Source organism: Aulostomus chinensis, chromosome 2 (genome assembly GCF_037954235.1).
Source record: "Aulostomus chinensis isolate RoL2024-O1b breed Wild chromosome 2, RoL_Achi_v1.0, whole genome shotgun sequence".
NCBI classification, from domain to species: Eukaryota; Metazoa; Chordata; class Actinopteri; order Syngnathiformes; family Aulostomidae; genus Aulostomus; species Aulostomus chinensis.
Genome location: NC_141321.1, coordinates 21,571,645 through 21,599,522, shown reverse-complemented (window position 1 = coordinate 21,599,522; position 27,878 = coordinate 21,571,645). Strand labels below are relative to the sequence as shown.

At 40.6% G+C, this 27,878-nt stretch overlaps 4 protein-coding genes across 10 annotated transcripts; 1 reads left to right on the top strand and 3 right to left on the bottom strand.

The window, feature by feature from the left end:
* Positions 1-299: 299 nt before the first annotated feature.
* Positions 300-6,267, bottom strand: LOC147269422 (dynein regulatory complex subunit 4-like). Of its 3 annotated transcripts, none has more exons than XM_086184554.1 (11): positions 6,218-6,267; positions 5,124-5,222; positions 4,313-4,510; positions 3,469-3,669; positions 2,746-2,800; positions 2,461-2,666; positions 2,110-2,265; positions 1,932-2,012; positions 1,626-1,835; positions 1,406-1,471; positions 300-1,267 (listed from the first exon to the last, which is right to left on the bottom strand). In XM_086184554.1, the coding sequence occupies exons 3-11, from the start codon at positions 4,508-4,510 to the stop codon at positions 1,199-1,201; spliced, it is 1,242 nt and encodes a 413-aa protein (XP_086040680.1). In that variant the 5' UTR covers positions 5,124-5,222; positions 6,218-6,267; the 3' UTR covers positions 300-1,198. The 3 variants fall into 3 exon arrangements, with proteins under 3 accessions (XP_086040680.1, XP_086040664.1, XP_086040671.1); XM_086184538.1 differs by lacking the exon at positions 6,218-6,267 and adding an exon at positions 5,406-5,975 and having other exon boundaries at positions 5,067-5,222; XM_086184545.1 differs by lacking the exon at positions 6,218-6,267 and adding an exon at positions 5,406-5,975.
* On the bottom strand, positions 6,117-12,825 carry LOC147269421 (transcription factor E2F5-like). Of its 4 annotated transcripts, none has more exons than XM_086184607.1 (11): positions 12,789-12,825; positions 11,082-11,200; positions 10,541-10,706; positions 9,483-9,592; positions 9,242-9,396; positions 8,501-8,545; positions 8,010-8,074; positions 7,770-7,932; positions 6,575-6,625; positions 6,441-6,485; positions 6,117-6,362 (listed from the first exon to the last, which is right to left on the bottom strand). In XM_086184607.1, the coding sequence occupies exons 3-11, from the start codon at positions 10,703-10,705 to the stop codon at positions 6,247-6,249; spliced, it is 915 nt and encodes a 304-aa protein (XP_086040733.1). In that variant the 5' UTR covers position 10,706; positions 11,082-11,200; positions 12,789-12,825; the 3' UTR covers positions 6,117-6,246. The 4 variants fall into 4 exon arrangements, with proteins under 4 accessions (XP_086040733.1, XP_086040742.1, XP_086040750.1 ...); XM_086184616.1 differs by lacking the exon at positions 12,789-12,825 and adding an exon at positions 12,095-12,112; XM_086184624.1 differs by lacking the exon at positions 12,789-12,825 and adding an exon at positions 11,304-11,387 and having other exon boundaries at positions 8,501-8,539.
* Positions 12,137-18,020, top strand: LOC147269420 (lysosomal protective protein). 2 transcript variants are annotated; one of them, XM_086184567.1, is made up of 11 exons: positions 12,137-12,471; positions 13,686-13,797; positions 13,883-14,020; positions 14,102-14,260; positions 14,365-14,456; positions 14,725-14,809; positions 15,390-15,542; positions 15,628-15,773; positions 16,706-16,868; positions 16,945-17,034; positions 17,113-18,018. In XM_086184567.1, the coding sequence occupies exons 1-11, from the start codon at positions 12,302-12,304 to the stop codon at positions 17,194-17,196; spliced, it is 1,392 nt and encodes a 463-aa protein (XP_086040693.1). In that variant the 5' UTR covers positions 12,137-12,301; the 3' UTR covers positions 17,197-18,018. The 2 variants fall into 2 exon arrangements, with proteins under 2 accessions (XP_086040693.1, XP_086040702.1); XM_086184576.1 differs by lacking the exon at positions 12,137-12,471 and adding an exon at positions 13,454-13,587 and having other exon boundaries at positions 17,113-18,020.
* On the bottom strand, positions 17,567-27,656 carry slc38a7 (solute carrier family 38 member 7). Its single transcript, XM_086184586.1, has 13 exons — positions 27,590-27,656; positions 26,891-26,929; positions 25,257-25,719; positions 24,160-24,213; positions 23,174-23,318; positions 22,495-22,639; positions 22,308-22,406; positions 21,398-21,455; positions 21,175-21,289; positions 20,670-20,817; positions 19,992-20,191; positions 19,849-19,900; positions 17,567-19,550 (listed from the first exon to the last, which is right to left on the bottom strand). Exons 3-13 carry the CDS (start codon positions 25,509-25,511, stop codon positions 19,448-19,450), a joined length of 1,374 nt encoding a protein of 457 aa, XP_086040712.1. The 5' UTR covers positions 25,512-25,719; positions 26,891-26,929; positions 27,590-27,656; the 3' UTR covers positions 17,567-19,447.
* Positions 27,657-27,878: the final 222 nt, after the last annotated feature.

The window sequence follows — 27,878 nt, the reverse complement described above, 5'->3', positions numbered from 1 at the left end:
ATAATTACCTCAAATTACCTCAATCGATTTGTTTGTTGCAAAAAAATTAATATTTTCCCAATGAGGTAATATGTTATGTTTCCTTGGTGTTAATGCAATAGGGGTCTGTTTTTTAATCAATATTTCAATTCTGAGAATAACCTTTTGCTTTCTTGCTGTCTAGAGACTGAACCTGAATGGTTCTTCAGTTAAAAACTGTCAGATTCCACAATTAAAACCACTGTTGTTGTTGTTGCGAATTTACAGAAACATGCAGGAATTAAAAGGACTGAGACCTTTCAGCAACAAACATCCTGTGGTTTTTATTATTGATCTGAATACAATAGGATGACTGCAACAGTAAAAGGTCCTTCAGTTTCTTACACACTCCTAACATGACTATATGATTTGTAGTTGAGGAGGACATAATCTATGGCTGCCCCTGAAGAAAAAAACAGATGCTCAAATCAAAACACGACCAGCCTCAGAAATGTCAGGGAGGCCCCGTGGCTCAAAATTTGCTGTTACTCTGCAGTTAATTAATAAACTCTCATAAGCACTTCATCTTGGTTGGTTTTTTTTCTCCTAATTCATTCAAACACAATTGAGTAAAAAACAAAGACAGTCAAACAGAATATTCCACTGTGATTATAAGCAAAGATCAGCAAACAAAATAAACAAAAATAAGTCTGATTTTAAAACCACAAAACTCAATTTGAATTTGTGTAAAATACTCGATTGAATCAATGTAAGTACACCATCATAATTGTGGTGTGCTAGGAAATTAACATATTGGGAAAGGCTTTAATGCAACATATCTGTCTTTCTTTATCAAAAGTCTCTCTATGTATGAATCTTGATTTCTTTGTACTTTTCAAACTTTCTCTATTCTACGATGATCAGCCAGTGAATCTTGTTAATATGCAAAGGCACACGAGAGGAAAACAACAGGAGAGCAACTGAACACTGACACCTGTTGCCCAGAAATTGAATTCATTCACTGGACTGGAAAACAATGAAATAAAACTCTCAGAGCGTAAATCTCCTCTCACGCCAACAGGCTTTTTTTCTACTAGAATCAAATCTGCAGCTGAGACCATCACATATGTCTGGAATTTCCACAGAAATTCATCAAAATGTAGAAGCCTTGTCTTGCACTGGGAAAAAATCTAAATATGGGACAAAATCCAAGTCTTGTTCCACACTCTGCAATTCAAGACTAGTTTCCACAAAGACCCTCCCCCGGGATTTGCTTCAACTCGCAGTGCAGCAGCAGTTCCTGATGGGCCTGCCAGACACACAGTTGTTGTCATGTAAATACGATTATCACAGCAGGTTCACTACAAAATGATACAAATGATGCAATCAAGGTTGAATGCAGAGAAGTAAAATGGATGTATGGCTGCACTTTAAATTCAGGACAAACCTTGGAAATTCGAGCTCTTTTATACTGCAGATCCTTGATGGATTTATTGCTGGTGTCAATTATGTCCTAAGAAAAGAAAAAAAAAAACAATTACGCTCCTGTACAGATGATAGAAAATATACCAAAAATATACACTTTGACAATATCAGACATGAGGAGAAAAGAGGTGTTGATTGCTGCTTTGTCCCATAATGGAAACAGAAGGCAGATAAACGACTACCTGAATTTTCTTTGTGACCCTGCTGAGTGCAGTTTGGTCCAGATTAGCAGCTGAGAGCACCGAGCTGAGCTGCGCCTGCGTCTTCTCCAAGCTGTCTGTCAGGGCCGTCAGTTTCTTTTCCATCGGCACGTTCTTCAGATCCGCTCTATGCTGCACAGTCTGAATGTTCTGAGTGAAAGTTTTATACAGCTCGTCTCTTTCTAGCTGAAGCTGTGACAAGAACACAGGAAAACGTCTTCATGTGAATGTCTATAAATCAAGTGGCTCACATCGACTGTGACACTGCAACTCCATCAGGGATTTTACCTCGCTGTATTTCTGCTTCAGTACTTCAAACTCCCGGATCTGATTGTTCAGCTTCTGTTCTTTGGAATTTTCATCAGGGTGCTGTCAAAATAATCATTGTCCCATATACACAGAAGCTACAGCAAAACACCATGACAGCGACAAATATAAAATGCACAACAAAACCCAGCAAAATAACCTTTTCCTGTGTGGGGTGTTTAATTTTTTTCTGAACTTCAGCCATTTCCTCCGTGACTTTGAGGAGCAGCTTATCGAGACACTTGTTATCTGGCAGAAGCCCTGCAAGGTTCTTCTCTTTTTCCTTCTGCTTCAACTTCATGTCTTCAATTTGCTTCTGAGAAAAGTCAATAAAAAACACGATGCGTGAGATAAAACATCATGGGAGTCGTCAATTTAGTTCAAATCCATTTCAAATCTCTGCTTCTAAAGAAATTACGATGAGTTCATTACATAGTTAATAAAATAAACAACATATTCATCCATAACACAACAGTCTCCGGTGTAAAGGTGTCCTCCACCTGTCCATCACCTTCAGTGAATCATTCACTTCCAAATCCTGTTCAACACTTTGATTCAGGAGTGCGACAGCTTCGCTGAATATCCTGTCGTGGTCTCCTTTGAGAGCGGTGATGTGGCTGTTCAGAAGATCCTCCCTCTCACTGGTCTCAGTTCTCCTCATGTTGTAAACCTCTTGTTGCATCAACTCCATCTTTTTCTCATACTCGGCCTGAACTTCTACCCGAGTAATAAAACAAAATTATGCTCATGAGGGCGTACAAGCCAAATTTAATTTCCGTGGACATGAGTTATTTACCTGTTAGTTGATTCTCCCAGTTGTTCCTTGTTTTTTTCATGTCTTCATCATGTTTCTGTTGAAACATAAGAGAATTTATGTTTGTAGAATTGGTGCTTATGCAAGAAATCTGCATCTACTGATGTTTTGGTCACTTGGGAGCAGCTGAAACAAGTAATGAAGGCCACACTGATGCCACGTCTTCATCTTTAGTGTTGATATGTTGAACTTGTTAGCAAACTTGTAGCTTTATTACACATCCAGCAGTTACAGAACAACTTTGAAAAGCATCTGACGGAAAACATTTCACTAAATGCTCATCATTGAGTTGCTAAGTGTGTCTACTTACTGCTGCTCTTTTTTGTGTCTGTTTTTAAATGTGACGCACAGGATGATTTGAGGAGGACAGGATTTCACTCCAGTGTTTGCTGAGTGTGTATTATGGAGGTGACAAACAAAATGAATTCTGATGAGGAAGTAGTGCAAACAGCTGCCTGCTAAGGCTAAAAATGAGACTATGAGAGGAGTGACAGTGCGTTCAAATGGTAACGTGGCAGCAGAGCAGCACGACAGTTAAGTGAAACTCTCTGAAGCTCTGTAACGCAGATAATCAGGTGGTGATTCTCTGGGTATTCATCACAAGGGACTCCTCTGATAAAACACATTTGATGCATTTGTATCGTAAAAAAATTGATTATGTCCAGTTTATATGCAGAATAAACAAATATTTTGGGCATTACTCACCAGTTCCAACTCCCTGACTAAGTTTTCAATGTCCAGCTCCTGCATGTCAAGCCTGATGTCCCCCATTCTCTTACGAAGCTCATTCTCTAACTGTGTTTGCTCTCTCTGCAGCCTCTCAATGGACGATAAACCATCTGCTTTAAGCTCTGATGTCATGTTCTCGTGTTCACACAGAAGGTGCTTCATCTTCTGCTTGTACACCTAAACAGGCAGAAAAATATGAGAAAAAAAAAAACATTTGTTGTACTTCCATTTGTAAGATTTGAGTAGTTTTACTCCACTAAATTTCTGACGGTTAATGGTAGTGGTAACTTTGTGGTTGATTGTAAATTCGAAGCTTGTAAAATGGTAATTGCTAACTTCTTAAAAAGAACACCTTTAAGAATATTTCAACAATGCAGATTTATCATGAAAGGAAGTAAAGGCAGCCTTAGAGATGATATAATATATATATATATATATATATATATATATATATATATATAATATATATATATATATATATAATATATATATATATATATATATATATATATATATATACACACACACATATATATATACATATATATATACATATATATATGTATACAGCAATATGTTAGGGGTATTTTTTACAGTGATTTGGACAGGAAAGAGGAAGACACTCATGAATGAGGAACAGAAAGATGAAAGGAGCCTATTATATATATAACTATATCTAACTGATGACTGATATGAGAACAGGAGAAAGTGTGTGTAGTTTTACTATATTTTATTCTTTTTTTGGGGGGGGGGGGGTAGTAGCCCCTTAATCTTTTTACGATGCCGGAAAGCCGCAATGATATATTGATCATGAACTTACCTTTATCTCTACTTGGTGCCGCCTCTCGTCCTCCTCTGTTTCCTTATTAAGATTCTTGAGTTCGGCCGTGGCCTCCTCCCGTCGTCGTTCTGTTATCTCCCGAAAGGCGTACATCTTGTCCCTCTCCAGCTGAAAGTAGTTCCTCTCCTCCCTCTCTCTATCCAGCTCTTCTCGAAGTTGTACAATGTGCTCTATCATCTTAAATACAAAAATCCATCAGAGAGCAATTGAAGCACTGCTTGGCCCTTTTGGCTCATGTAACAGATGCTCTCAAAAGCGCAGGAGAAAAAATAAAGCGAGCAAGAAGTATGTCAAGTTCAATGCCACTCAAGGCCCCGATGAAGACTAAGAGAGTCTATACACTTAAAGGTCTGTCTTAATCCTTGTGCTTCAAGAGGAAAATCACTTATTTCTTCACCTGAATACAGAGCGCTTTCGTCTGTGGTATTTATGGATGCACTTCCAGCAAGACTCCCCATACTGAGTTTAATGTATTTATCAGATTCAGCATGTTGGGATATCTGCAACTTTTAAATGCATCTAATTGTTTTTCCTCATTCAAACATTACAAATCCAGTATTCTACATGCATTGTTTGATACGTCTTTAAGATGCATCCAGTATATAGAGCATGTCATCATCTCGTGTTGAGCCTTTATAAAATAACACACTGAGGGATGACTTGTGTGTGTGTATGTGTGTGTGTGTGTGTGTGTGTTGGGGGGAGGGGCACAATGCATACTAGAATACTTTACCTTTCCTCTTGACAAAACACATGCAAACATCAGCACACACTGGCAAGCAGCTCTGACCTTCTCCTTGGACAGCTCGTCCTTGGTGAGCCCATCTATCAGTGCAGTCGTCTTTGTCTTGGCTGGCTTTTTACTTGGGCTTTTTTTACTTTTCGGAGGCTACACAAACAAACATATAAATGGTTTCTTGTGAGCAAACTGGCGAATTACTTTACGATTGTTATCACATTTAATGGAGAATGTTAGGTGACAAATAAAAGGTACAACTTCCTGTTAGCCGCTAGTTAGCAAACACCTTACGTTTCTGATGCATATTGAGAAGGGAAAAAATGTTCTGCTCACCATCGTGCGTGAAGATATCAGGCCAAAGTAGAAAATGCTAGCACGTCAGCTAAATGCCACCCAACAAATGCAGTGTATGTGTTACTATAGCAACAAAGTCACGTGATTTCCGCGTTGCTAAAGCTTTCAGTGACGGACACCGGATAGGATGAATTTAATCCATTTTTGTTGTAGTAAGTGACAAACTTCATACTTGCATTTTGTAATTAAAATGTTCGGTTCAGTAATTTCGAAACCGTGTCTCCCTTCGCTGAAAATCAGAGGTGCTGAATTGAACTCAAATTTTTAGAATTTAGATTCAGAGGCAATAAAAATACTGTGGTGCAAGAAATGCTCAACATATTTAAAAAAAAAAAAAACCAAAAAAACAAAGCTGTAAATCAAGACATTTAGATACAATCTAAATATTTTCTCCAATTTTCCAAATCTAAAGTAAAATGTTAAATCCCATAACTGTGTCAGTATAAACATTTGAGCATCTTCCTGATTTGTATATATCACAAATACCTCCAATGAAAAACCTCAGAAGTCTGTACACAGAACCAGCTGGCTTTTTGTACTCTTGTGTCTTTACTGGTCTTTAGTTGTTCCTATCACATTTAATAAAAACTAAAGTCCATAGTTGTTTTATTATTGTGATCTCTCAATTCTTACGAGTCATTCTTTTTTAAGTCAAATGATTACATCAACTTTGGAATGAGATTGACACTATTAGAAATCACTCCTTTATTATTTTTGTTCTTTCAATTAATCAATTACTATTAAAAGATGGTGCAATACATACATATTCTAAGATTAAAAAAAGTATTTACATTTCAAGTCTTAGCATGTGAATCAAAGGTCAAAGATCGAGTACAGGGAGGCCAAAGAAGCCATGGAGGCTTTCACTATCATCCAGATTGTCCAAATGCTCGTTTGTAGCCGGAGGCGAGGAGGCGCTGAGGAGTGGAGAGAAAACTGAGGGGGAAAAGTTCATTCAGACCATTACAAAACAAACACAAAGATAGATGACATCAGGAACTATAGTGGACTCACCCTGAGATGCCATTAACTCTTTGATTAGATCTGCACCCAGAATTTCTGCAAAACCAGAGGACACGTTTGATCACACAGTCAAGATAACGCACAGGAAATACTTTTGAGATAAAAGATGCAAGAAAAGCACCAACTTTTGTTTGGAGCTTCTTGCAAGTCTTCTGTTTCTTTTGGTGAACCCTGCTCTGAAAACGAGAGGGGGAAAAAAAATGCTTTAACAGCAGCCATGACTGACAGGAACATGTTTGTTAGAGCGTGAAGGACATAAACAGCAGCTACTGATGCGCTCCAACTGATAAATACTTTAAAATCAGTAGAGGGGGGCGACCTTCACAACCATTTTATCACCTAAGTTCAGACTGGAAACGCTAACAAACACTTTCACCTGCATTAATGTTCATCACATATTGATCTGATAAGCGTTCAACATGAGGTTTGACAGTAACTTTTTTAATTAGTCATTTTATCATGCTATTTAACTAATTACAGTTTCTGCAACGGCATTTTTTCTAGAGACAAATGATAATTTTATCCTTGAAACAATAAAAAAATGGGTAAAAAAGGTGCTGCCTTGTACCGCACACCCACTAGGAACCAAGCAACATCAAATTAATTCTGATCTGGACCTTGATCTGCCCTTCCCTGGGCCTTCATGGTTTTCTTACACTGTGACCCAATCATCGCCCAAGAAACACCAGACATCCTACTGATTACATGAGATCAAGGCAGTTGTTGGGAGCCTGTCAAAACTAAAGAGTTCTCTGTGAAGAGCTTCCTGCACATTACTGTTGTATGAGTCTGTGGGCGTGGCATGGTGGTTAGCACTGTCGACTCAGAGCAAGAAGGTTCAGGTTCAAGTTCCGGCTCGGGCACGGGATCTTTGTGCCTGTGTGGGTTCTCTCTGGTACTCCAGCTTCCACAGTCCAAAGACATCAAGAGGGGACGAGGCTGATTGATACTCTAAATTGACCGTAGGTGTGAGTGTGAATGGTTGTCTGTCTCTATGTGTTGGCCCTGTGATGGACTGGTGTCACACCTGAAAGCTGCTGCAGCCCCCCCCCCCCCGACCCTTAACAGGATAAGTGGAAGAGGATGGATGGAGTCTGTGGGCAAGATTTGAAGTCCAGAAACAGGGAGGGTGGATTACTGATGATTGAGTGGGCCTATCAAAAGAAATGAAAAGCACTGGCAAAAATTAAATCTCGCATCTGCTATCATACCATCTGCTATCATATGAGGATTTGGCTTTAGCTGTGTGTTGCTAATCAGACCATAAACTCCAGAGTTGATGAGGACTGAAGAGCCAGAGTGATTTAGGCGCTGTCTCACCTATGGACATGGCTAACGCAGCGCTTTGTAAAATTTCCTCAGATGGCGGGACCGGCAGTACAACAGGGACTGAGCCAGAGGACCATTTGTTAAGAAATATGACATCTATGGGTCCATTATTGCTTCTTAGATGGATCTGATACATGGCTGGACTGTTCTGGACCTGAAAGAAGACACATTCATCCACTCATTCACCATATCTGAGTTCGAGGATGCTGACAGTTCCAGTGATTAACTCACAGCTTTGGGTATGGGAACATCCAGCTGTGTTCCTGAAGGTGCTCGTATTGCTAGCAGAGTGTGGCCTGAAGACAGAACGGAGTGAAAATCTTCAGGACATAAAAAGATTTACTTTTTTTTTATCTGCTGGAAGATAAAATGAATCTTCAGGGTTATTTCGCATCTGCACTAAACAAACTACAACAGACAGCTGTTATGGAGCTGCAAATGCCATCATGAAAAAATGCACCACTCTTTATCCAGCTGTTTTGATATCACTGGTTGTTAACATACAGACTCTGAGCTGCACCCAATTTTCATTATTAATCTTAAGAGCGGCAGCCCAGATGAAAGAAGACCACTTTTATATCTGTCATAAAGAAGGGCCTGGATCTGCATGTCACAATCCCTCACAATCCTGACTGTGAATAAAACCTCAACAATAAAAACAATGAAATAGCACTGAGAAGTGCTCAATGGTGCCTAAAGGCAGGAGAGTGTGTAAACATTACCGGTGAAGCAGTTGCAGATATCCTCATGATTCACGTAGGTGAGAGTTGGTCAGAGTTAAGGTTCAATTCAAAGCCGCACTGATATTTTTGAAGATGATACAAAGCATTAACATTATGAGAATAAGTTATAATATAACGCCTCAAAACTGCTCAACAACGTCTCATTTATATTTCAGTTGAAATCTTACTGTTGACAATATAAGAATTACAAAATTGAATAAAATACAAACATGATCTCTAAAATTGACACATTTTATATGCTTATGGTCACAAAATTCTATGCCATGTGTGGTTGACGTGTATTATAATATATCAGCTTCCATGTATTATGAGCAGATAATGGTATTTTTGCTATTATGCATTATGATAATGAGTTTACAGTTTATCAATAGAGAGCATATTTGGCAAACTGCTGCATCTCAGCTGGAGGGCCAAACGTGTCTTTATTGTTGATATGTTAGTATAAGAATTTTAGTAAGTATTGGAGGATTTTCTGTAAATCTGCCAAATGGAGGGGAAAAAAGTTTACTATACAGTAGCAGCTACAATTAGCTACAAACCCCCCCCCCAAAAAAGTATAGTAACACGACCGTTTCTGGAGGTAGTGTACAACACAAAAATGTGAGATGAAGACATCAGTTTTCTTACCGGTATTGGCCATGACAAGCAGGAAGAATCACGAGAAGAATAGATGTTGAAAACTAGTACATCCACTTCCACAGCAAACATAAAAAGGATATGAACTGCAGTCTTCTGTTGTGTTCCTGATGCTCTGCTCCACCCAGAGCGTCTGCTGATCCAACGATCTCTCCTTCAGCTCCAGTTCCTTCAGCTCAGACTTCAAGACGATCAGTCTTTTAGACGTCTCCAGTACATTTTGTCCCGGGATTGTGCCCCTTATTTACAAAAAGGTGAGCGAATTTTAATATATAAGACATTTCACACCACAGACATGAATGTCCACAACAGAGGTAAAACTTACGTCCACTTTACAATGCGCTTAGAAGTTTTGCTAATCAGACCGATGCCCTCCAGGACATTTGTGATGTCATAGATTCGCCTTTTTCCTCCAACATCCAGGATACTGACAGCCTGAAAGATCAGGAATCCTAAATCGGAAGCTTATTTCCAACATTTTTTAAATCTAATTTAATTTTTTAATATAATTTCTTTCTCTTATTTTTTCTTTTTACAATTAAGTTCTGGGAAAATTATGATTTATACATCTTCTTATACAAAAAAGTCTACCACATTTAAATAAAAAAAGAATTATTATTTTAGGTTCAATCTAGAAGGATAGAACAGAAAAGCCTCGAGGCCTTAATTCCCATTTGATAACAGCCCAAACACCAAGGTAACAACAAGATAACAACTTCATATTGAAACAAGCTGTTGCTTGGACTCCAAACGAGGAAGACTGCTGATCACATGATCTCAATGAAATTCAAAATGAAGTCAATTTTGCTTTGTATTGCTATATTATCATGATGTAAGATCGTAGTTATTGGACAAAGTTGTGGCAGGAGTTGTCAGCATGGGTGTTATACATACAAAAAAATGTGTTTATTAGCAAAATACAGGGAGAAAATATAATACACATGATTCTCTGTCTGGATGTGATATTTCTTCTTATATTTTACATGTGGGCAGCTCGGTGGTGCAGTGGTCAGCACTGTCACCTCACAGCAAGAGGGTTCCGGGTTCGAGCCCCGGCTCCAGCACAGGATCTTTCTGTGTGAGTCTGCATGTTCTCCCTGTTCCTGTGTGGGTTCTCTCTGGTACTCCAGCTTCCTCCCACAGTCCAAAGACATCAAGAGGGGACGAGGCTGATTGATACTCTAAATTGACCGTAGGTGTGACTGTGAGTGTGAATGGTTGTCTGTCTCTATGTGCTGGTCCTGTGATGGACTGGTGACCTGTCCAGAGTGAACCCCCGCCTCTTGCCCGAAGGCTGCTAGGATAGGCTCCACCCCCCCACCCACGACCCTGAACAGGATAAGCGGTAGAAAATGAACGGATAGAAACCAGAGACTGACTTACATCTTTGATGTCAAGTCGGCCGTCTTCAGCCTCTTGCAGCATCCTCACAAACCTCTTGGCGAGCCCGTTGAGGCTCCTCAGACTCCTATGTCTTGCCTGGGTGGGGTTCCGGTGGAGTGTGTGGGTCTCCTCTTCTCCCCTCTTGTTGCTACCTTCAGGGTCCATGCTGCCGGGCAGAAAATAAACATATATCACCCGGAGAGCCTGCCCATGAATCAGCTGGGTCAGACCCGCCGCCCGGATAAATTTTCTGTGTAACGCTGGTTTGAATACATATTGTGGACATGTATAACGGTCTCTACTAGGATAAGGGCTTAAAGTTAGTTTAACGTCACATTTCCGGTGAATCATTTGAACTGTAATGAACATTGTACCTAACTTCTCACCCACACACACACATTTTGCATGGCAAATAATACCAAACATTTGCTTTGTTGTTATAAACTTTCGGTTATATAAAACCAGTAATAACTGTTGCTGCCGGAAATTAATAACGCCACTAGTTAACCCAAACCCTACTTTCAACAATATTTCAACTTACATTCAAAGTATTGGCGGCCAGGTAAATCAAGCCACGGTTTGTTTGTAGCCGCCTGATCCACTTCGAAGATCACTTCGCACATGCGCAAATGGGAGCAGCTTGGACCGCAAATACGGCAACTAAACATGGACAAACAACGAGTACAGCATTTAGTTTGTTACCTGCCGACACTTGAGTATCGTGCTTATTTTACACACTCTTGACACAAATAACATAAATTACCATTTTACATACAAAGCTTCAACTGATCTAGCTGTCTTGGTACTTCCGCACTTCCTTACGTATGTTGTTGTTGTCTAACTTATGTAACCAAATGTTACCGCTCTCTGCTCCCTTAATTGCGCAACACGGGACTAAATAAAGTTATTCTGAATCTGGTAAGTTAATTAAATATCTTTTTTTCTCCAGAAAATAGGTCTTAATTTTAAAAGACGTTGATGCTCTTTCTCTCTCTCTCTCTCTCTCTCTCTCTCTCTCTCTCTCTCTCTCTCTCTCTCTCTCTCTCTCTCTCCCTACGCGTGTCTTTGCTCAACCAGTTAAAAATATAAGAAAGAAATACCTGGACATATCCATCCATTGTAGCTGACTATGAAAGAGACAATATTTTTCATCAAGGCAAATTCAGATTATCCGCAATTGGGACATTTCCAGGTTTTCAGCATCAAAAAGTAGCAAAGTGAAACATCAATTAAAAAAAGTGATAGAAAAGTGTAAGGAAAATGTACAAAATCAGAACTTTTTGTAAAAGAGAGAAATATTATAAGCATACTATATACAAAGATAAATATTCTAAACAGTATTACATACTATACTAGGAAGAGACAGAGAGAGACAGAGATGAATGATGCATATGTGCAACAAAGTATTATTTTACAACAATTAATATAAATGTTTCAGTGGAATCAAATGAAAGTTTTACTGTTATAACGTGCCTTTATAATTTCTCCGTATCAATTATTGTGTTATACTGTCTCGGAAAAAAAACAAACAAGATGCATAACGTCCGCACGCACAAACGTCTCTTCAGCGTAGGGTTCACACACCGTGGTCACCTGACCTGCGCCGGCGTCATGTGACGCTCTGGATTTTGTTCACGCAGACCGAGGCGTATATGATGCAGTTTTCGAGGAAGTCAGAGACACCATCAAGCCGAGGTTAGGTTCTTAGTGAGTGCATGAGGGCTCCGTGTCGTTAGTGTTTGGAGTCAGCAAGGTTCCGGGATGTTGGCTGGTAGCTTGCTGGTGTGTTTTCTAGCTGTGCTTCCACTCGGCCCGCGAGCTCAGTACGCTCCTGATGAGGTCACAAATCTCCCAGGCATGCTGTTCAAACCCACCTATCGCCAGTGGTCAGGATACCTCCAAACCCGGGCCGGGACGTTCCTGCACTACTGGTAAGGAATGTCGGGAAGGGCTCTTCCACTGACCCCCACCGTCATATCTGACTAAGATGTGTTATGAGCATTGCTCCCTCTAATTTTCATGTGTCTGGGCAAACACACAAGCTCCCTGAGCACACTGAGGATCAATGTGAACAACATCAGTTGTGCACGCTGTGGCCACACACCTGTTCCACACCTGGGAGCATAGCAAGGTACATGGTTTATTAAAAGAATCAAATTAAAGCAGCATTTATATTAGTTTAGATTTAATATTTTCGGCTGCGTAGCCTAAACTGTAACGTATCATTGTCTGGACACCTGTCACTCACCGAATCGATGCTCTGCATAGATTTTCTTGTGCCCTGAGAATGTGCGAGAGGTGTGCGATTGCGCAAGCGCGCAGTTTAGAGGGAGCATTTGGTTATGATCCGCTCTTGAAACAAAGTAGCCTGTAGTTTGACTTGCAAATACCCGGCAGCGTTTACTGAGACTCAACGACGTCATCTTAGTGCTTCAAACCCTTTTATTTGTTTCAGTTGAGAGATTTAAATTTCAAATTTTAGCTTACTTGATAGCCGATAGTTTGGACACAACTGACTGTATGTTGCTCATGATCTCAACTTCAGCGGTTGGCCAAAAAAAAAAAATCAAAATGGACAAATGGGTAAATTAACTTATTGTCTATGCGTGAATGGCTTTAATGATTTATTCATTTATTTTGCCAAGCAGCTAGTAAATGATGGCTACTCTGAAAAATCAAATCAGATTATTAATTTTACAAAAAAACTTTTTTGGACATATTTCAGTTTTTATGATTTCGCAGTTCTTAGAGCTCAGATGGTAGATTTGGCATCAAGTTATCTAAAGGTTACTGGTTCAATTTCCTGTCTTCCAAGATGCTGTTTGAGTGTCTTTGAGCAGGACATCAAACCCCTAATTACCCTTGATGAACTGATTAGCGCCATGCCTTGTGTGTGTGTGTGTGTGTGTGTGTGCGCGCGCGGCATGGCGTAGCAGCATTGTACAGCGCTCTGAGTGCTACTCGGGTAGATACAGTGCTATATAAGTGAAGCCCATTCACTCTTTATTCACCAATGAAGGCTTTACTGCTGTTCTCAATTGTGAAATGTAATTACACAAAGAAGCCTTCCATCAGTAGATACGTCCACACTTTTGAGCCAGTCCTGCATTATTGATAAATCCACCTGGGTCCTGATCTCCTGCAGGTTCGTGACCTCTCAGAGGGACCCAGTCAAAGACCCACTCGTGCTCTGGCTGAATGGAGGTCCTGGCTGCAGCTCACTGGATGGATTTCTGTCAGAGAATGGACCTTTCCATGTGAGTACAATTACAGTGTGCATAAGTAGACAAAGGCTTTGAATTTAAGTGACTTTTGAAAGACATTTTTGTAATTCCTGCTCAGGTAAATGACAATGGAGCCACACTTTATGAAAACAAGTTCAGCTGGAACAAGATTGCTAACCTGCTGTATCTAGAGTCTCCTGCAGGTGTTGGATTCTCCTTCTCCAATGACAAAAACTACACCACTAATGATGATCAGGTGAGTATAGTGACCCACTCAATTACCGAAGTTCAAACAAGCTTCGAAACAAGCGTTCGTCTAAATACGTCCTCCTCTTAGGTTGCTGATGATAATTACAGAGCGCTGCAGAGTTTCTTTGCAAAGTTCCCAAACTTCACTCAGAACGAGTTCTTCATCTTTGGCGAAAGTTATGGAGGAATTTATGTTCCAACCCTCAGCCAGCTTGTGGCTACAGGACCGGCTAAAATCAACTTTAAGGTGAGAATCTTCATCTGGAGACTCTAATTTTTGCTCTGTAGTGCCACCTGCTGCTCACACTCAGTAGTACCCTCATCTGAACAGGTTTTTTTGTTTTGTTTTAGGGTTTTTCAGTGGGAAACGGTCTCAGCAGCTTTGCTTTCAATGACCAAGCTTTGATCTACTTTGGGTATTACCACGGTCTCTTTGGAGAAGAGTAAGTGATACTTTGTCCTGGAAGTTTGTCTGCTGCTTTACAATGGGGTGATAAATTCATTAAGCGTTGCCGTCTGGTACTAGTTTGTTTCCTCTAACTCCGGGGTAAATATGGTGTGTTTAAATGTTCTTGCCTGAACACCAGAAAACATCTCATTAAATTGATATGCCTTGCATCAGTATGAAAAAAGCCAAGAAGACAGTAATTACTTCAGATAACCAGTTGTAAGAACAGTGCTTGTTTAGTCATCCCTGTGATTTATTTGCAGGTTATGGCAGGATCTCAAGACGTATTGCTGTGAGAAGGATATCTGCAACTTCTACAAGTCAGAATCGGAGACCTGCCGGACGCAAGTACGTCTCTACTTGCTTTAAGGGATCGAGCTGGGCACTTCTGGTGACACAAGACTAAGATAATAATATACTCATGTCAAACAATAATTAAACTAAAGCCTTGAAGTTACAAAGCACTACATATTTTAACAGGAGATGAACAACAGTTGTTTTAAAAACAGAAGTTTTTCTCAGGTTGCATGTAGGCTCATAAGGGTTCAGGAGATCAGCCGATTCACTTTCTCATTGAATTTCGATACGTGTTGCATGGCTGTTCAGTCTGAGGTTGCATTTCAAAAAATACAACCACATGAAAGGAGCTCATATCTGATTCAAAAAGATCACATTCCTGCTCATGATCTCGTTCAACAATCAGATCTGAAGGGGTCAGATTGGTGCCATTTGGGCCAGTGAACGTGGCTGTGGGCTTCTCTCTCGGTGTGTGAACAGCTGGATCAGCTTTTATGCAGTGTGTGTCACTCTGTGCTCTTCACTTCTCTTCTGTTGGTGCTTCAGTTTAGTTCTGTCAGGTTGAACTTGTCCATGAGCAAAGTATTTTTTACAGTTGGTAAAGAAAAAAATCATTCTTGTTTCCCTCCAGGTAGGAGTAGCCTTTAATATTGTGTATGACAGTGGGCTGAATGAGTATGCACTGTACCTAAACTGTGAGGGTCCCGGAGGGTCCCACAGAGGCTATGAGAGGACCATGAGTCACCTGTTTAAGAACTACAGAACACACCCGCACACCCACAAGGTTAGTGTGTGTACAGCAGACTCCCTTACCTGCACTTCACATTCTGCTCCTTGTGATTTTTAATCATTAAGGTCTTGTTCGGAAGTTTCCAGGTGGAGGGTCTTCCACCGGATCCCTGGGGTCCGTCCCACCCTGCATCAACAGTACAGCTCAAGCAAACTGGCTAAACAGAGGCGACGTGAGGAAAGCTTTACATATCCCAGACATACTGCCGGCGTGGGACATCTGCAGGTACCTCACCACAGGAGCGACCCTCACCACTCACACCAGACAAAAGAAGAACTCACGCTCAGTATATTAGACAAATAAAATGGCCACATACTATAAGTTATTGCAGCAGGGCGAAGAGATGACCAGACCTGAGATACAGTAAAAAGCTGAGATAACGCCGACTGTATGGCAGAGGACACGTGTCATCGCAGGAGAAGCTGAGACTTCATTAAAGGATCCTTTCACAGCTACAGTCTGCTTGACTAATCCCACCCAAATCCATGCAATTGGTTGGTTCTCTGTTTTCGGCTGGTTTAACGGTTCAGAGAAAAAAATGCAATCCAACCACACTATGTTTTGATGGGTCGTTTTTATCTGCACCATTGCAAGATTGCTGCGTTCACAAGTGCTCCAATACAGCGCACAAGCGTTAAATTAAAATGGACTTTCTGCTGGGTTGTGAAATGACACATGCAAACAGGTTGAGTAGAGATGTTGTTGTCTATTCACACCCACAAACTACACTCAGTAGCTCAGGTTGTCTTGTGTATATACAGCCTGGTTAGGTTAAGGAAAAGAGGTAATACAGTGATAACGCTCACACTTCATCTTTGATTTTGTTTTGTTTTTTATCAAAAATGACAACAATCAACAGATGTATAGGCTTAAATACCCATTTTTTCAGGGTGTATTAAAAATAAAACAGAATGAGTGGTAGTTTAAGGGTTAAAGATTAAAATCTGGAAGTTATTCTACAGTTACTTCCTGCTTCTTAATGGTTATCAGAACCTTAGCAGGAAGCAAAACGTATGGTGAGATGTCAGATAGTAAATTGCTGAACCTTCTGTAACAGTTATTTCTAAAGGGTTCCATCATTAACCCTTTGATTGGAAGGCAGAAGTCCCTCAAAGATTGCAACCTGTCAGGGCGTTGTTGACCTTTCTTGTTTTTAGCGATAACGTGTCAGACCACTACACCATCCTCTACCCAACAATGAAGGACACGTACCTGAAGCTTCTCTCTCTGGGTCTTCGGGCTCTCGTATACAATGGCGACACAGACATGGCCTGCAACTTCCTGGGAGACCAGTGGTTTGTGGAAGACCTCGGCCTGGAGGTAGGAGTATTAGTGGAAGGAAACTGTAAAATGCATGTTTTCAGAACTCTGAACTACACTATGATGTTGATCTCAGCCAACAACGAAGTACCAGACCTGGATTCACGATGACCAGGTTGCTGGTTTCTACCAGCAGTTTGGAAACATCACATTCCTGACTGTTAAGGTAAGCAAGCATCAATATGTCAAAAAATGCTGCGGTTATTTGATCAGCAATTTTACTATTGAAATGTTTTTGTTGTAGGGTGCAGGTCACATGGTTCCACAATGGGCTCCAGGACCGGCTCTCCACTTGTTCCAGTCTTTCATAACAAACAGCTCCTACTGAGTGAACCATGACTGACCCTGCTGGAACCAGCACTCATCACTTGACGGGTAGAATTTTTCTGGATGCATTTGAAGGGAAAAGGACTGTTAATGCACTGATCCTTATGTGTATTCCTATGCTCAGTTTAAACTATGACATGTTTATTGTCTTGGATTCTTCTGCGTCATGTTGGAAATGAAACAAATCCAGCGCTTCCATCTGTATCTGGAGGTGAAAAGTTCTTTCTCTTCAGTTTAGCATCTCACTTCATCTTTTATTTTCTGCACTCTGATCAATTTATGCTGAATGTCGCAGTTTGCACTTTTTTTTTTTAGTAGGTTTCTCTAATGAAACGACAGGGTGATTGTTCGTTGTAATAATGCTCAAACAGCCTTAAATAAAACGGACTTTTTATTATTTGTATCGTTGAATTGTCAGTGACACATGGACCGTAAGATTTATACATGCCTTAGTTATATTTACTGGAAAAAAAACATTGGAAGTCTTGGGTATTTACCCTCAAACATAATGTTTGTGGAAGACGACAGGAACGTTTGATATTCTGCATGACTGAGAAAAGTCTGGGGAAAACATTTAGTTTAAAGTACAGTAAATAAATCAAATTATCATTAAACCTTAATTCATGTAGCAGGATAAATGGTTACTTCTAGCACCAAAAGGAAATATCAGCAAATGTGGAAAAAAAAAAAAAGCACCTGTATTACAAGGACTCAACAAGAGCTGTAAAGTTTTTGTAGTGGTCACATGTTGCGAAACAGTACTGTTCCACTCTGGTTTCTCTCCCTTCAGCCAAACTATCAGCTCATTCTGTCAGTCTTTTAGTGTCACCAATAAACCACATTGCTCTTCTGATTTAGTCACATTTTTTCCTTTGAGAACCATAAATACAATAAAACCTTATTACTGGGTTTTCATAAAAACCTGGATAACTGACGCAAACGCTCAACTTCTTGACGAAAAAGAACTTTGAGTCATTACAAGTACCAATATCCTAACCAGTTAACCGCTTTTATAACCACGTCGTCATGATTCTAAGAAAACGTTTTAGTTGAATTCAACTGCTACTGTATCTTGACAAAAAAATATTTCAGAAGAATGAAATCCAACTTAATGTGCCCTGATCAGCTTCAGCGTCCTAAATTCTGGAGCATTTAAAAAAAAAAAAAAAAAGCAAAGCTCAATCTGGCATGAAACTAAAAACAAATAAAATATCCCTTTGAATCAAAAGTTTTCAGTAATGTATACTGATTCAAGTAACACAAAAACTCCTCAAGAGTATAGGTGTTCAGTCCCTCCACCACCTTTCTTGTGTGTGCGGTCATAGTGACAGTATGTGACATACATTCACAGAAAGACATTCTCCAATCAGCACCCCTCAAAATAGTTTGGCTTCCATATTCTGTACGAGGCGGCGTTTGTCCTCTACCACACCCTGCAGACTTGTCCACTTATTTAGCGGCGGGACACCGCTGTTGTGATTTTGTATTGTAGTCTTCATTTTTAAGTCCTGCAGGCTCATACAGGTGAAGCGAAGATGTTAAATTTTTAATGTCAATTAGAGGTGCCGACCAAAAATGATCAACCTTCTGCAGCTAAAGCACCATAAATATTTGATAATGTTTCCTAGTTTGTACAAATCTATCGCTCCGTTCAACTTTTCACTGGAGAAAAGACAAAATTATTGATTTGGTTAACAAACGTTTGGTAGCTATAAACACGAGGCCTGGATCTAGATTGGACCTCAACACGTTGTTTATGCTAAGACACATTTACTTTGACATGCAATTTAAAATACACAAATTGGTACAATTTCCTTATTCAAATCAATTTGATTTTGAGGTTTTTCTGAACAAATAAACAAAGTCCCTTCGCTCTTGTAAACAGGACAGGAATGTGTCACCCACACAGGGTTCGTAGACAAGTCCCTGTGGAATTTCTACTGTCAAAAACTGCGTTCACTGCAAGTTAAAAACAACATAAAACATGCATTTTTAAAACTTCACAGGAATTAAAAGGCAAAGAGTCACTTGGCATTCTGGGAGTTCCTTCACAACTCCTAGACAGAGCAAAAGCGCTCAGGTGCTTTGACTCTGCGTGGAGCGCAGATGGGACATGCTGAAGAGGTCTTGGTTATTAAAATGATTGTCATGAGGAGCGTCTCCAGCTTATCCAGCAGTTCAGATTAGCAGCACAGGACCAGGATTCCCCTCTGTCCACAATCGCACCACACCCTCCGACACAAGCGGTCCTTTTAGCTCACCACATCTTGATAGATGGAATTAGTCGTGGTGAGACCAAATATGAACGCTCCGAGTGTCACCATGACGACACCGAAGATCACCAATCCGTGCCAGCTGTAAAAGAGAAGAACAAAGAAATTCAATGTTGAGGAGTTTTCTCAAATGTAATAATATCAAGGTTTTTTGAAGATGCCTTCCAATCAAAAATGTGTTTTTCATCAGCTTTTCTTCAACAGCTGATTGTCTCTCAATCGTTATCCTGGCGACACACTCATTCATTTCAATCAGGTCTGATTTAAAGCTCCTGGATTTGGTTTCCTGCTTTCATTGACCCATGAAACTGCCCGGCGACAAACACGCTCACTAAATGTGACATGATGAATTCTTAACAGAGAATTATGGAACATCTCACCTGGCAGATCGACTGTCTGTCTCGGATAGTTTGGCCTGCATCAGACATAAGCCTGTAAAATAAGAGATATGAAATACAAGAGTTACCACATGAAATTAAAGCTGTGCAGGAACGTGAAACTGTGTATAATGAGCTGGACGAACCAGGGAAGACAAAGATAAAGCAGGCTGCCAATCCTCCGATCAGTGAGATGACTCGACCGATATCAGGGATGAAGAGGGCGAGAACCAGGGTGACGACGAACCACACCAGAGTCTGCAGGATCCTCCGCCGCTGCTCTCGACGCACACACACCTCGACCTGCTCACCTTGGAAACGCAGCCAAAGACCCTCGATCACTGCTCTGGAAGCACATGATCCCGTGAGAGGAGAGTGAGGAAATGCTGCATTCATGAAATAAAATTTAAAAAACATGAAATATCCTCTGCATTTCTGCCCAACATCAGAACATGCACCAACTGACTTAGCAGCTAAGTACATCTCACTGAGGTCACTTGAGGCTGTACATGATAACATCTCTGAGCTGCAGAGATGCTCACACGTCCACCAGGATTCACACATATTTTTACTAAATAAATTTCCACGATTTTGAGGTAAAACTTCACGGCCCGAAATTTTTTCCTGATGGAAATGAGACACACATTGCCCAGCTTATAATTTATACATAATAATGACAAACTTCAGGATTTGATACAAATACATATTCTAGTAAATCAATATTAAATACAAGAGCCAAAAGCCAAATTTTCTCAAATTCATCAATCATCTTTGGTCAGAGCTCCAGACCGTCTGAAACAGCAAGAGCAGAAACTGTAACTTACCTGCCACAGAAATGTAAAATAGGGTAGGAGGTGATCACACAGATGACAATGAAAGCTCTTGCGATGGCCACAGCAATGTCATCAGGAGGATATGACATCAGCACATCCTGACTGACATTAGAGCCAAACGTCAAGAAGCCACAGACACCTGATCCAACACAAAAGACATCAAACGCGTCAGCACTGATGGCCTGTCACAAGCCGTCCGACAAATACACAACGAGTGTAAAAAAATTTAAAAAAATAAATAAATAAAAAATGTTAAATGATTGCATTTAACTTCATGTTATATTCCTTCAATATCTATTCCAAAAATCCTTTTACACATTACAAAGTAATACATTTTTTGGAGCTGTTTCGATATTTAAGAATGGATTTGATCAGTTTTTGTACAGGAAGTCACTTCAGCCACAAGTCAGTTACAATGACACCATAACCCGCGGGCAGGTAGTCAGGCACATGCCTGCATATGGATACTCAGTAGCAAACACACAGGCTGACGTACCTGTTCCTGTGTACACAAAGAGGCAGATTATCATGCTAAGAGTGACAACCACGCCCCAGGGTTTGATCTCTTTCCTGCTCATGCTGTTGAACACCGGCACACAGCTGACATGGCACTGCGGGGACAAAAGAGGCGACAAAACTCCATTTCCCTTAATCCAAAAAAAAAAGCTACAATTCAAGTATTAATTCTAGGATCTGCAATGAAACCAAGGAAGAGATACCTGGAAACCAAAACATATGGTTGGCATGGCGTTAAAAACAGCAGTCCAGGATGAAGAACTGTAACAAACACAAGGATTTAGCAAGTCGAGTAATTTATGGGGACAAGGAGGATTACTCTTGAATTAACGAACAACAAATCAAAATACTCCTAAGCTTTGTTTCAAGTTTTTAAATGTTATATCTTAAAGCCATACTTCACCCAAAAATAGTTTACTGTTTAAATACTCACAAATAGCTTCCATAAGCACTCAAAGATATTTTTCCCCCTGTCTGTTTTGCTTGTTTGTGACTCCAGAATAAGGAGAAGTGCCAACCATGTATATTTAGCTTGGAGCAAATACATACTTAGAAAAAACATCAGCCACAAAACAACAGCAAAACTGTCTAAAAATGTCAGTTTAGGACTCACATGTACAACGTCCAGTATAATCCACATCTTCTTTATCTAGCAAATACTTTAATTTTAGCTAAAAACAAACACTTCTGTGAACACGTATGGAGGCGCATGAGCAAGTTGGTTCGCAGCAGGTCACGCTCGGTACAGCTGTGACTGAGAACCAAACCAGAGGGGTCAGTTTGTAGTTCTCATCAATGTGTTTATGTATAACTGCACATATGGCTGGATAAAGAACAGGTGGATTAAACCTGACGCTGCACTTGTTTTTGATTTTGTTATTGGATGATTTTGGGCAGCTTTGCTGTTGTTGGCCATCAGTCATCATTAGCCTCAAGCTAAACAAATGCAGCTGAATTTTTGCATTCTAGAGTCATAAAGAGGGATGCGGGAAGGTAAAAAAGTGATTGTGAGCTCAAGACACCTATTTGTGAGTACTTGAAAGGCAATATATATACTGGTATATCCTTCATGGGGGAAGAATCGCTTTAATAAAAGAAGTATGCAAGACTCACCTGGTGGGAATATAGCCTGGAGAGATCTCTTTATCTGGCCATATGTACTTCACAATCACCACGATGGTAACGTACCAGGTTCCCATCACACTCAGTGCACTACAATGAAGACGAACACCAGAGATGAGCAGCTAAGGTGCAATCTAAGAAAACACTCAGAGATATAATAAGGCAGTAAACATTATACCTGGCATATTTCTGAAAGCCAATCTCTTTGGGGATGGACAAAGGGAGAATAACCAGGACCGCAGTCACAACGATGGTAAATTTGCGATCTGTGTACCAGTCGTCGCTGACCGCACCCTCTGTGTCACGAGCCATGACAGCAATCACTACAACAGAAAACAGACACCCGTGAGGAGGACAAACAGGCACAGCCACAGTGAGAATGAGCTACAATTACAATAACTCTCACAACTACTCTGTTCATTTCAGAGTCTGTTTACAGAAAAACCTCGAGAAGGATTTTGTTCACTGTCAGCATCTTCGTACGAGGAAACGCGTGATTGAGTCACATGAGGGACACATTTTACAGCACTAAAAGGCTGAGTGGTGTCATTCTTGATGCTCTTTGTCCTCGTCATTTTAGGACAGGCTTTTTTCAAAGGTTATCAACACGACTCTGAAACGTCTTCATTTTTTCAAACCCACCACGCAGAGTTGAATGTAGGTCAGACATGGTGAGGAAACGTAGGAGACTGGACATGAGGTAGAGGTCAATATATAAAGCTGACCTCTGAAGAATGGGATTTGGAACTCTTAGACTGCGTAAACAAAGTGAATCATTTCCTACCCAAAGTACTTGAAATAAGATAATCAGAAAAATGGCGGCTGCTGCGTGATTCTCACAGACTGAACATACTCACAGCGATCCAGCTGGTCTCCAATGACGATGAAGAAAGCAATGCAAGTGCCGAAGGTGTAAACAGCAATGGCCACTTCACATACGACTCCTGAGACTTTCCCACATGTGGCTCGAACAACTTCCTGATAGGTGCTTTCATTACTGACCTGAGGGAACCAAAGCAGATGACACAGCATGAGTGTGTATGTAGTGGCCCACGAATGTCTGCGTTTTTTTGTTAAATGTAGCATTTACAGATATTGGAAGTTTGTAGATGATTTCAATGTGCCGCATTGCCATATAATCCTCATCACATTCGGTTGACACGCTGAAATCAGAAGTGGTGTGAAGCCAGTTGTTGCAACGTTGAAATCATGCGCCCGTGGCGTAGTTCACTCAGAGCACAATGTTAGCTTTACACTGACGGTTGCATATGTTTCAAACATCATAAAGGTGGTGTTTATCTAAACATGCAAGTCTCACAATCATTAGCCACAGAGCTCATATTCACCAATGTTCCTAAATCCAATGTAAAAATCCAACTGGCACATGGTGATGCTAACTTTCAGCTTGGACTACAAATACACGTCATCCTTGCAGCACCGGCTTGAGAGAGGACTTTGTTCTATAATGTGAAAACATGATGAGTATCCAACCAAACCACACCCATTATGTCAACAACTCTGAATGCACCACATGATTTTAGTCAAAGTTTGTACTACAGCAGGAAGGCGCAGCACACTGGATATTCTGCTGCTCAATGTTAAGTAACCGTAGACCAAAATCTGCAACTCGACTGAGTGAGTCAAGCACGGTTGTCGGCACATCTGACCAGTTCAGGAACTGAAAGTCTGCTTCAGCTGCAAAAGTTCTTACTCTAATTATTTCATCACCCATGAAAGAAAAATACTGATGTGAAAGACAAACATTTGTCGGGCTTCAGCAGATGGTGAGGAAAAACCAATAAACAGCAGAAGATGAAAATAACGACGCTGACGTGAAACAAACCTGCGAGCAGTAGCCCAGAATCACCAGTCCAGTGATGATGAAGATCAGCATGAACTGAAACACAAAGAAACAAGAAGAATCTCCTCTTATTGATTACAAAGGCTTTTGTGTTGGTCACAGAAAAAAACCCTGACCTTTTGTTTTGACAGTGTGCGTTTGTGTGCGCGCGTGCATGTGCAAATGTGCTGAAGCAAGATTCAAAACTGCAATCAAATTTATGTAACTAAACAGAAAACAGCAATCAATAAAAGAAATGTGGTTTTTTTTTCTGTTATGTCCCACATGACAAAAGTATTGGTTTTAATCCTCAGCTGATTCTACAGGACTGTTGATGTGTGTGACGTTCAGTTAGAACAAGATGTCACAATCAAAGTCTGTCAGTTTCTCATGTAACGACACAAAAAGCTGTATATTAATCATGTTATGAATATTCAATTTGATTAACACTAAATGTTTGAAACCTTTTAGGTTTTCAGGGGTTTTACTCTACCGACTTTCTTGCTTTCTCACAGGAGTTGTGACCTCAGCCTGCAGCCAGTTCTGATGGCATTTATCAGCATCACCTGAATATAAATGAGCCTGTGTCCTTACCATTTATATTACTCTGCCTCCTGTACTGGCCTCAGGGCACTGTTGGGATGAACTAGTCTGCTCTATCAGCCTGCTCCTGTGTAATAGGGTGATCCTGTGACTTATAGAATTCAAAAATGTCTCACATTGGTGATGATATTAAGAGGCTCGTGCTACTTTGATTTGTTATATGGCAAGACACGTTTGGATGTGATTGTTTTGGATGGTCTTTTGAATGGTTCAAAAGGAAATCTTCCATACAGATGTGTAATAATTAGTTGGGAGTTTGTTTTTGTGCATCATTTTAGTTTTTCCATACCAAACATAATGTTAAACAAATACAATAGGGCCTGAGTCTGAAGGTACTTCAGGCTCAGGCCCTAAATGATTCTTTCAAAGAGCCAAAAGAGCCGGCTCTTATTGCTGAGTTGACCCAAACAGTCTCCTCAGTCACAGCCAGCTTTCCCGTCACCAGAGAAAAACCTGTGCATGGAACTCATTTTCTGGCTTCACGGGGATCTCCTCACCATTTGAAGTGCCACTCCTGCCGTTACTCCTCCTGCCATACTAAAGGCTGCTGGGAAATTGAGCAGACCTGCTCCCAGTGCTGCATTCACCACAATGAAGACAGCTCCCAAAAGTGACACGCCCCCGCTCTGCCTCCTGTCCATCTCAAGATGCTGGACAGAATCCACACTGGGGCTCTGGAGGAGCCACGCCCGCTCGCCTGGATCATTACTCCCAACTGCACCCCAGTCTTCAACATCAGTGTTAATCGCCATCAGTCAACAAGCTGTAGCTTGACTAGCAAAGTCTTGTGCACCCTAGAAGAGCTGAGTCCAACTCTGCGAATCCAGACTGAGGTAAATACGATGAAAATGTCTGAGCAAAGGGAGAAAGAATCCCGATCGTCTTCACACCGGTCAGGAGGCAGTCGGCGGTAATGAAATCAACAGAGACAGTGAGATGGTGGCGAGGCCATTTGGTGATCTGGAATAAAACAGTTTGTATTTAGACTTGCACTAGAAAAAACAAGTGACCCTCCACACTGTTATTTTATTAATTAGCATGCAGTGATAATGAATGTAAAGTTAGTACTAGGCTGTTTAACGCATTTTTAAAATTTATTTTTCTTGAAAGAAGCATCAGTTCCCGGTAAATACATTTTATATCCCATTACTTAACCATTATTTTTAATCAGTGATAAACCTTTGTGTAAAATAAAGCGAGGCTGGTTTTTTCCAGTCATTCTTTTCATATCAAAGTGCAATTTTCTTGTTCATTGTGGAAAAGTGGGGTCATTAGTTTTATGCAGCCTGTTTACTGGTCCAACATAGAATTTGTGAGGATACTCTGAAGATTTCAACAACAGTGGCACCTCAGCAACAATTTGATGCTGCTATCATACATTGGGATCAGCATGGAAACCACAAGCATGCTGAATACAAGTAAAATATTAAAAGCTGAATTGAAAGTAAGAAAAATTAAAAGGAAACAGAAAAGACCAGCAAGTCACAGCCCACTTGGATGGTAGAAAAGCCAAGAAACTGGGGGAGTGGCAACAACTACTATCACCCCGCGCCCTTCGAATGGATCCATTCCGTAATGTCAGAGGTCAACAAACAGTAAACATATTAAATCATGGCAGCAGTCACAAGCTTTTCATCAACTGAGGATAAAGACACCGCAAAAGTGCCACGAGAAACATTTGCTCCTGGAAAAGTGAAGTGACAAATAAATTGCTGATAATGCAGATTATGTTGCATGAAAGTGTTGCATAGTAAGGTTATTTCATGAGTGATTTTAGCTTCCTGTGTTTGCTGTACGTGACACCAAAGCTCGCTGACTGTTAAACGTTTTGTAGGTTTTGTTTCTGTTAACAGAAGGAGGCCTGGCGTGAGGGCGTGTGGTTGCATGTGCGACACGTGTAAATCATGTGTTTGTTGAGACGCTGATGAATAAAATTCTCATTATTACGCTGATTTTGCGTGAGGTGTAAAGCTAATATTCTGAATAGGTAATGTGTCATCTTCACTGTAACTCCTGCTGAGGCACATGTGAAGTTAGATACTGTGTCGTTCTCGGTACATTAGCCCTTGGTGTTTGTAACCCTGCTCTTCAGTATCTAACCCAAGTTCACACTGGGAGGAGTGCAGCATACCTTCACCTCAGCAGCAGGATGAGGGGCCAGTGCCGGGGCCTGTCAAAGAAAAGACACACAATGTCAGAGAGTGAAAGACAGCCCTTTTTTTGCAAAAGTCATTAATACTACTAGTCCTGTCGTGTACAAGAGGTTACAAGAACCAGGGTTAAGCTTCTATATGACTGCTGTACTTCATAAATGGTAACATGAGGGGACATACTACTCTTGCGTCTTTATGTTCAATCACACGCCCTTTGAATAACATTTAAACAGCCCTTAAGATAAAAATGTCTTCAGGGTTTCGGCAGATATCGACATAAACCGGTGACTCTCGAGGGAAATCTACAAACTGTGGAAGACGTGAACGTTATTGAGAAAATGTTAACGTTCCTGCTCTTGCACAGACACACACCCTGCTGTCTATCGAACGTTAATGAAAATGTAATACAATTTTCACGTTTTACATTCGACTCAGTCCATAATTAAGATTAACACAACAATTCAGAGCTGTCAGCACAATCAAAGCCTTTGTTTATCAGTCATTACCCATCACATTAGCTAACTAGCACACCTTCGCGCTGACTAACTCAACTAACAAATGACGTTCATTATTGCCTAAAACGATCACACATTCAAATGTAATCACATCATTTTTCTTCACATTGACTTGTTCGCTGATCGGCGGTGTGTAGAGGATAATATGATAAGCGACGGTACCTTTGGCGTTGAGCAACCTCCACCGCAGAGGGAATGACTGAAGCTGTTTTGGAAGCCAGGCAGAAAGCAGAGGGACATGTGACATTTCACATCACGTGATTGGAATTGTGGGTATTGTAGTACTTTGCGCTTCCGGAACTGTTCATGGGCCAGGAAGGCGCGCATCCCTCTTCGTTGAGCAATGAAACACTGATAAATGTCTGTTTTTGAAGTGTCGTCAGGTTTAACCAAAATCAGTAAAACATCTAACAATCAAACTGATGCTACGATAAAATACCAGCAGTGCTTT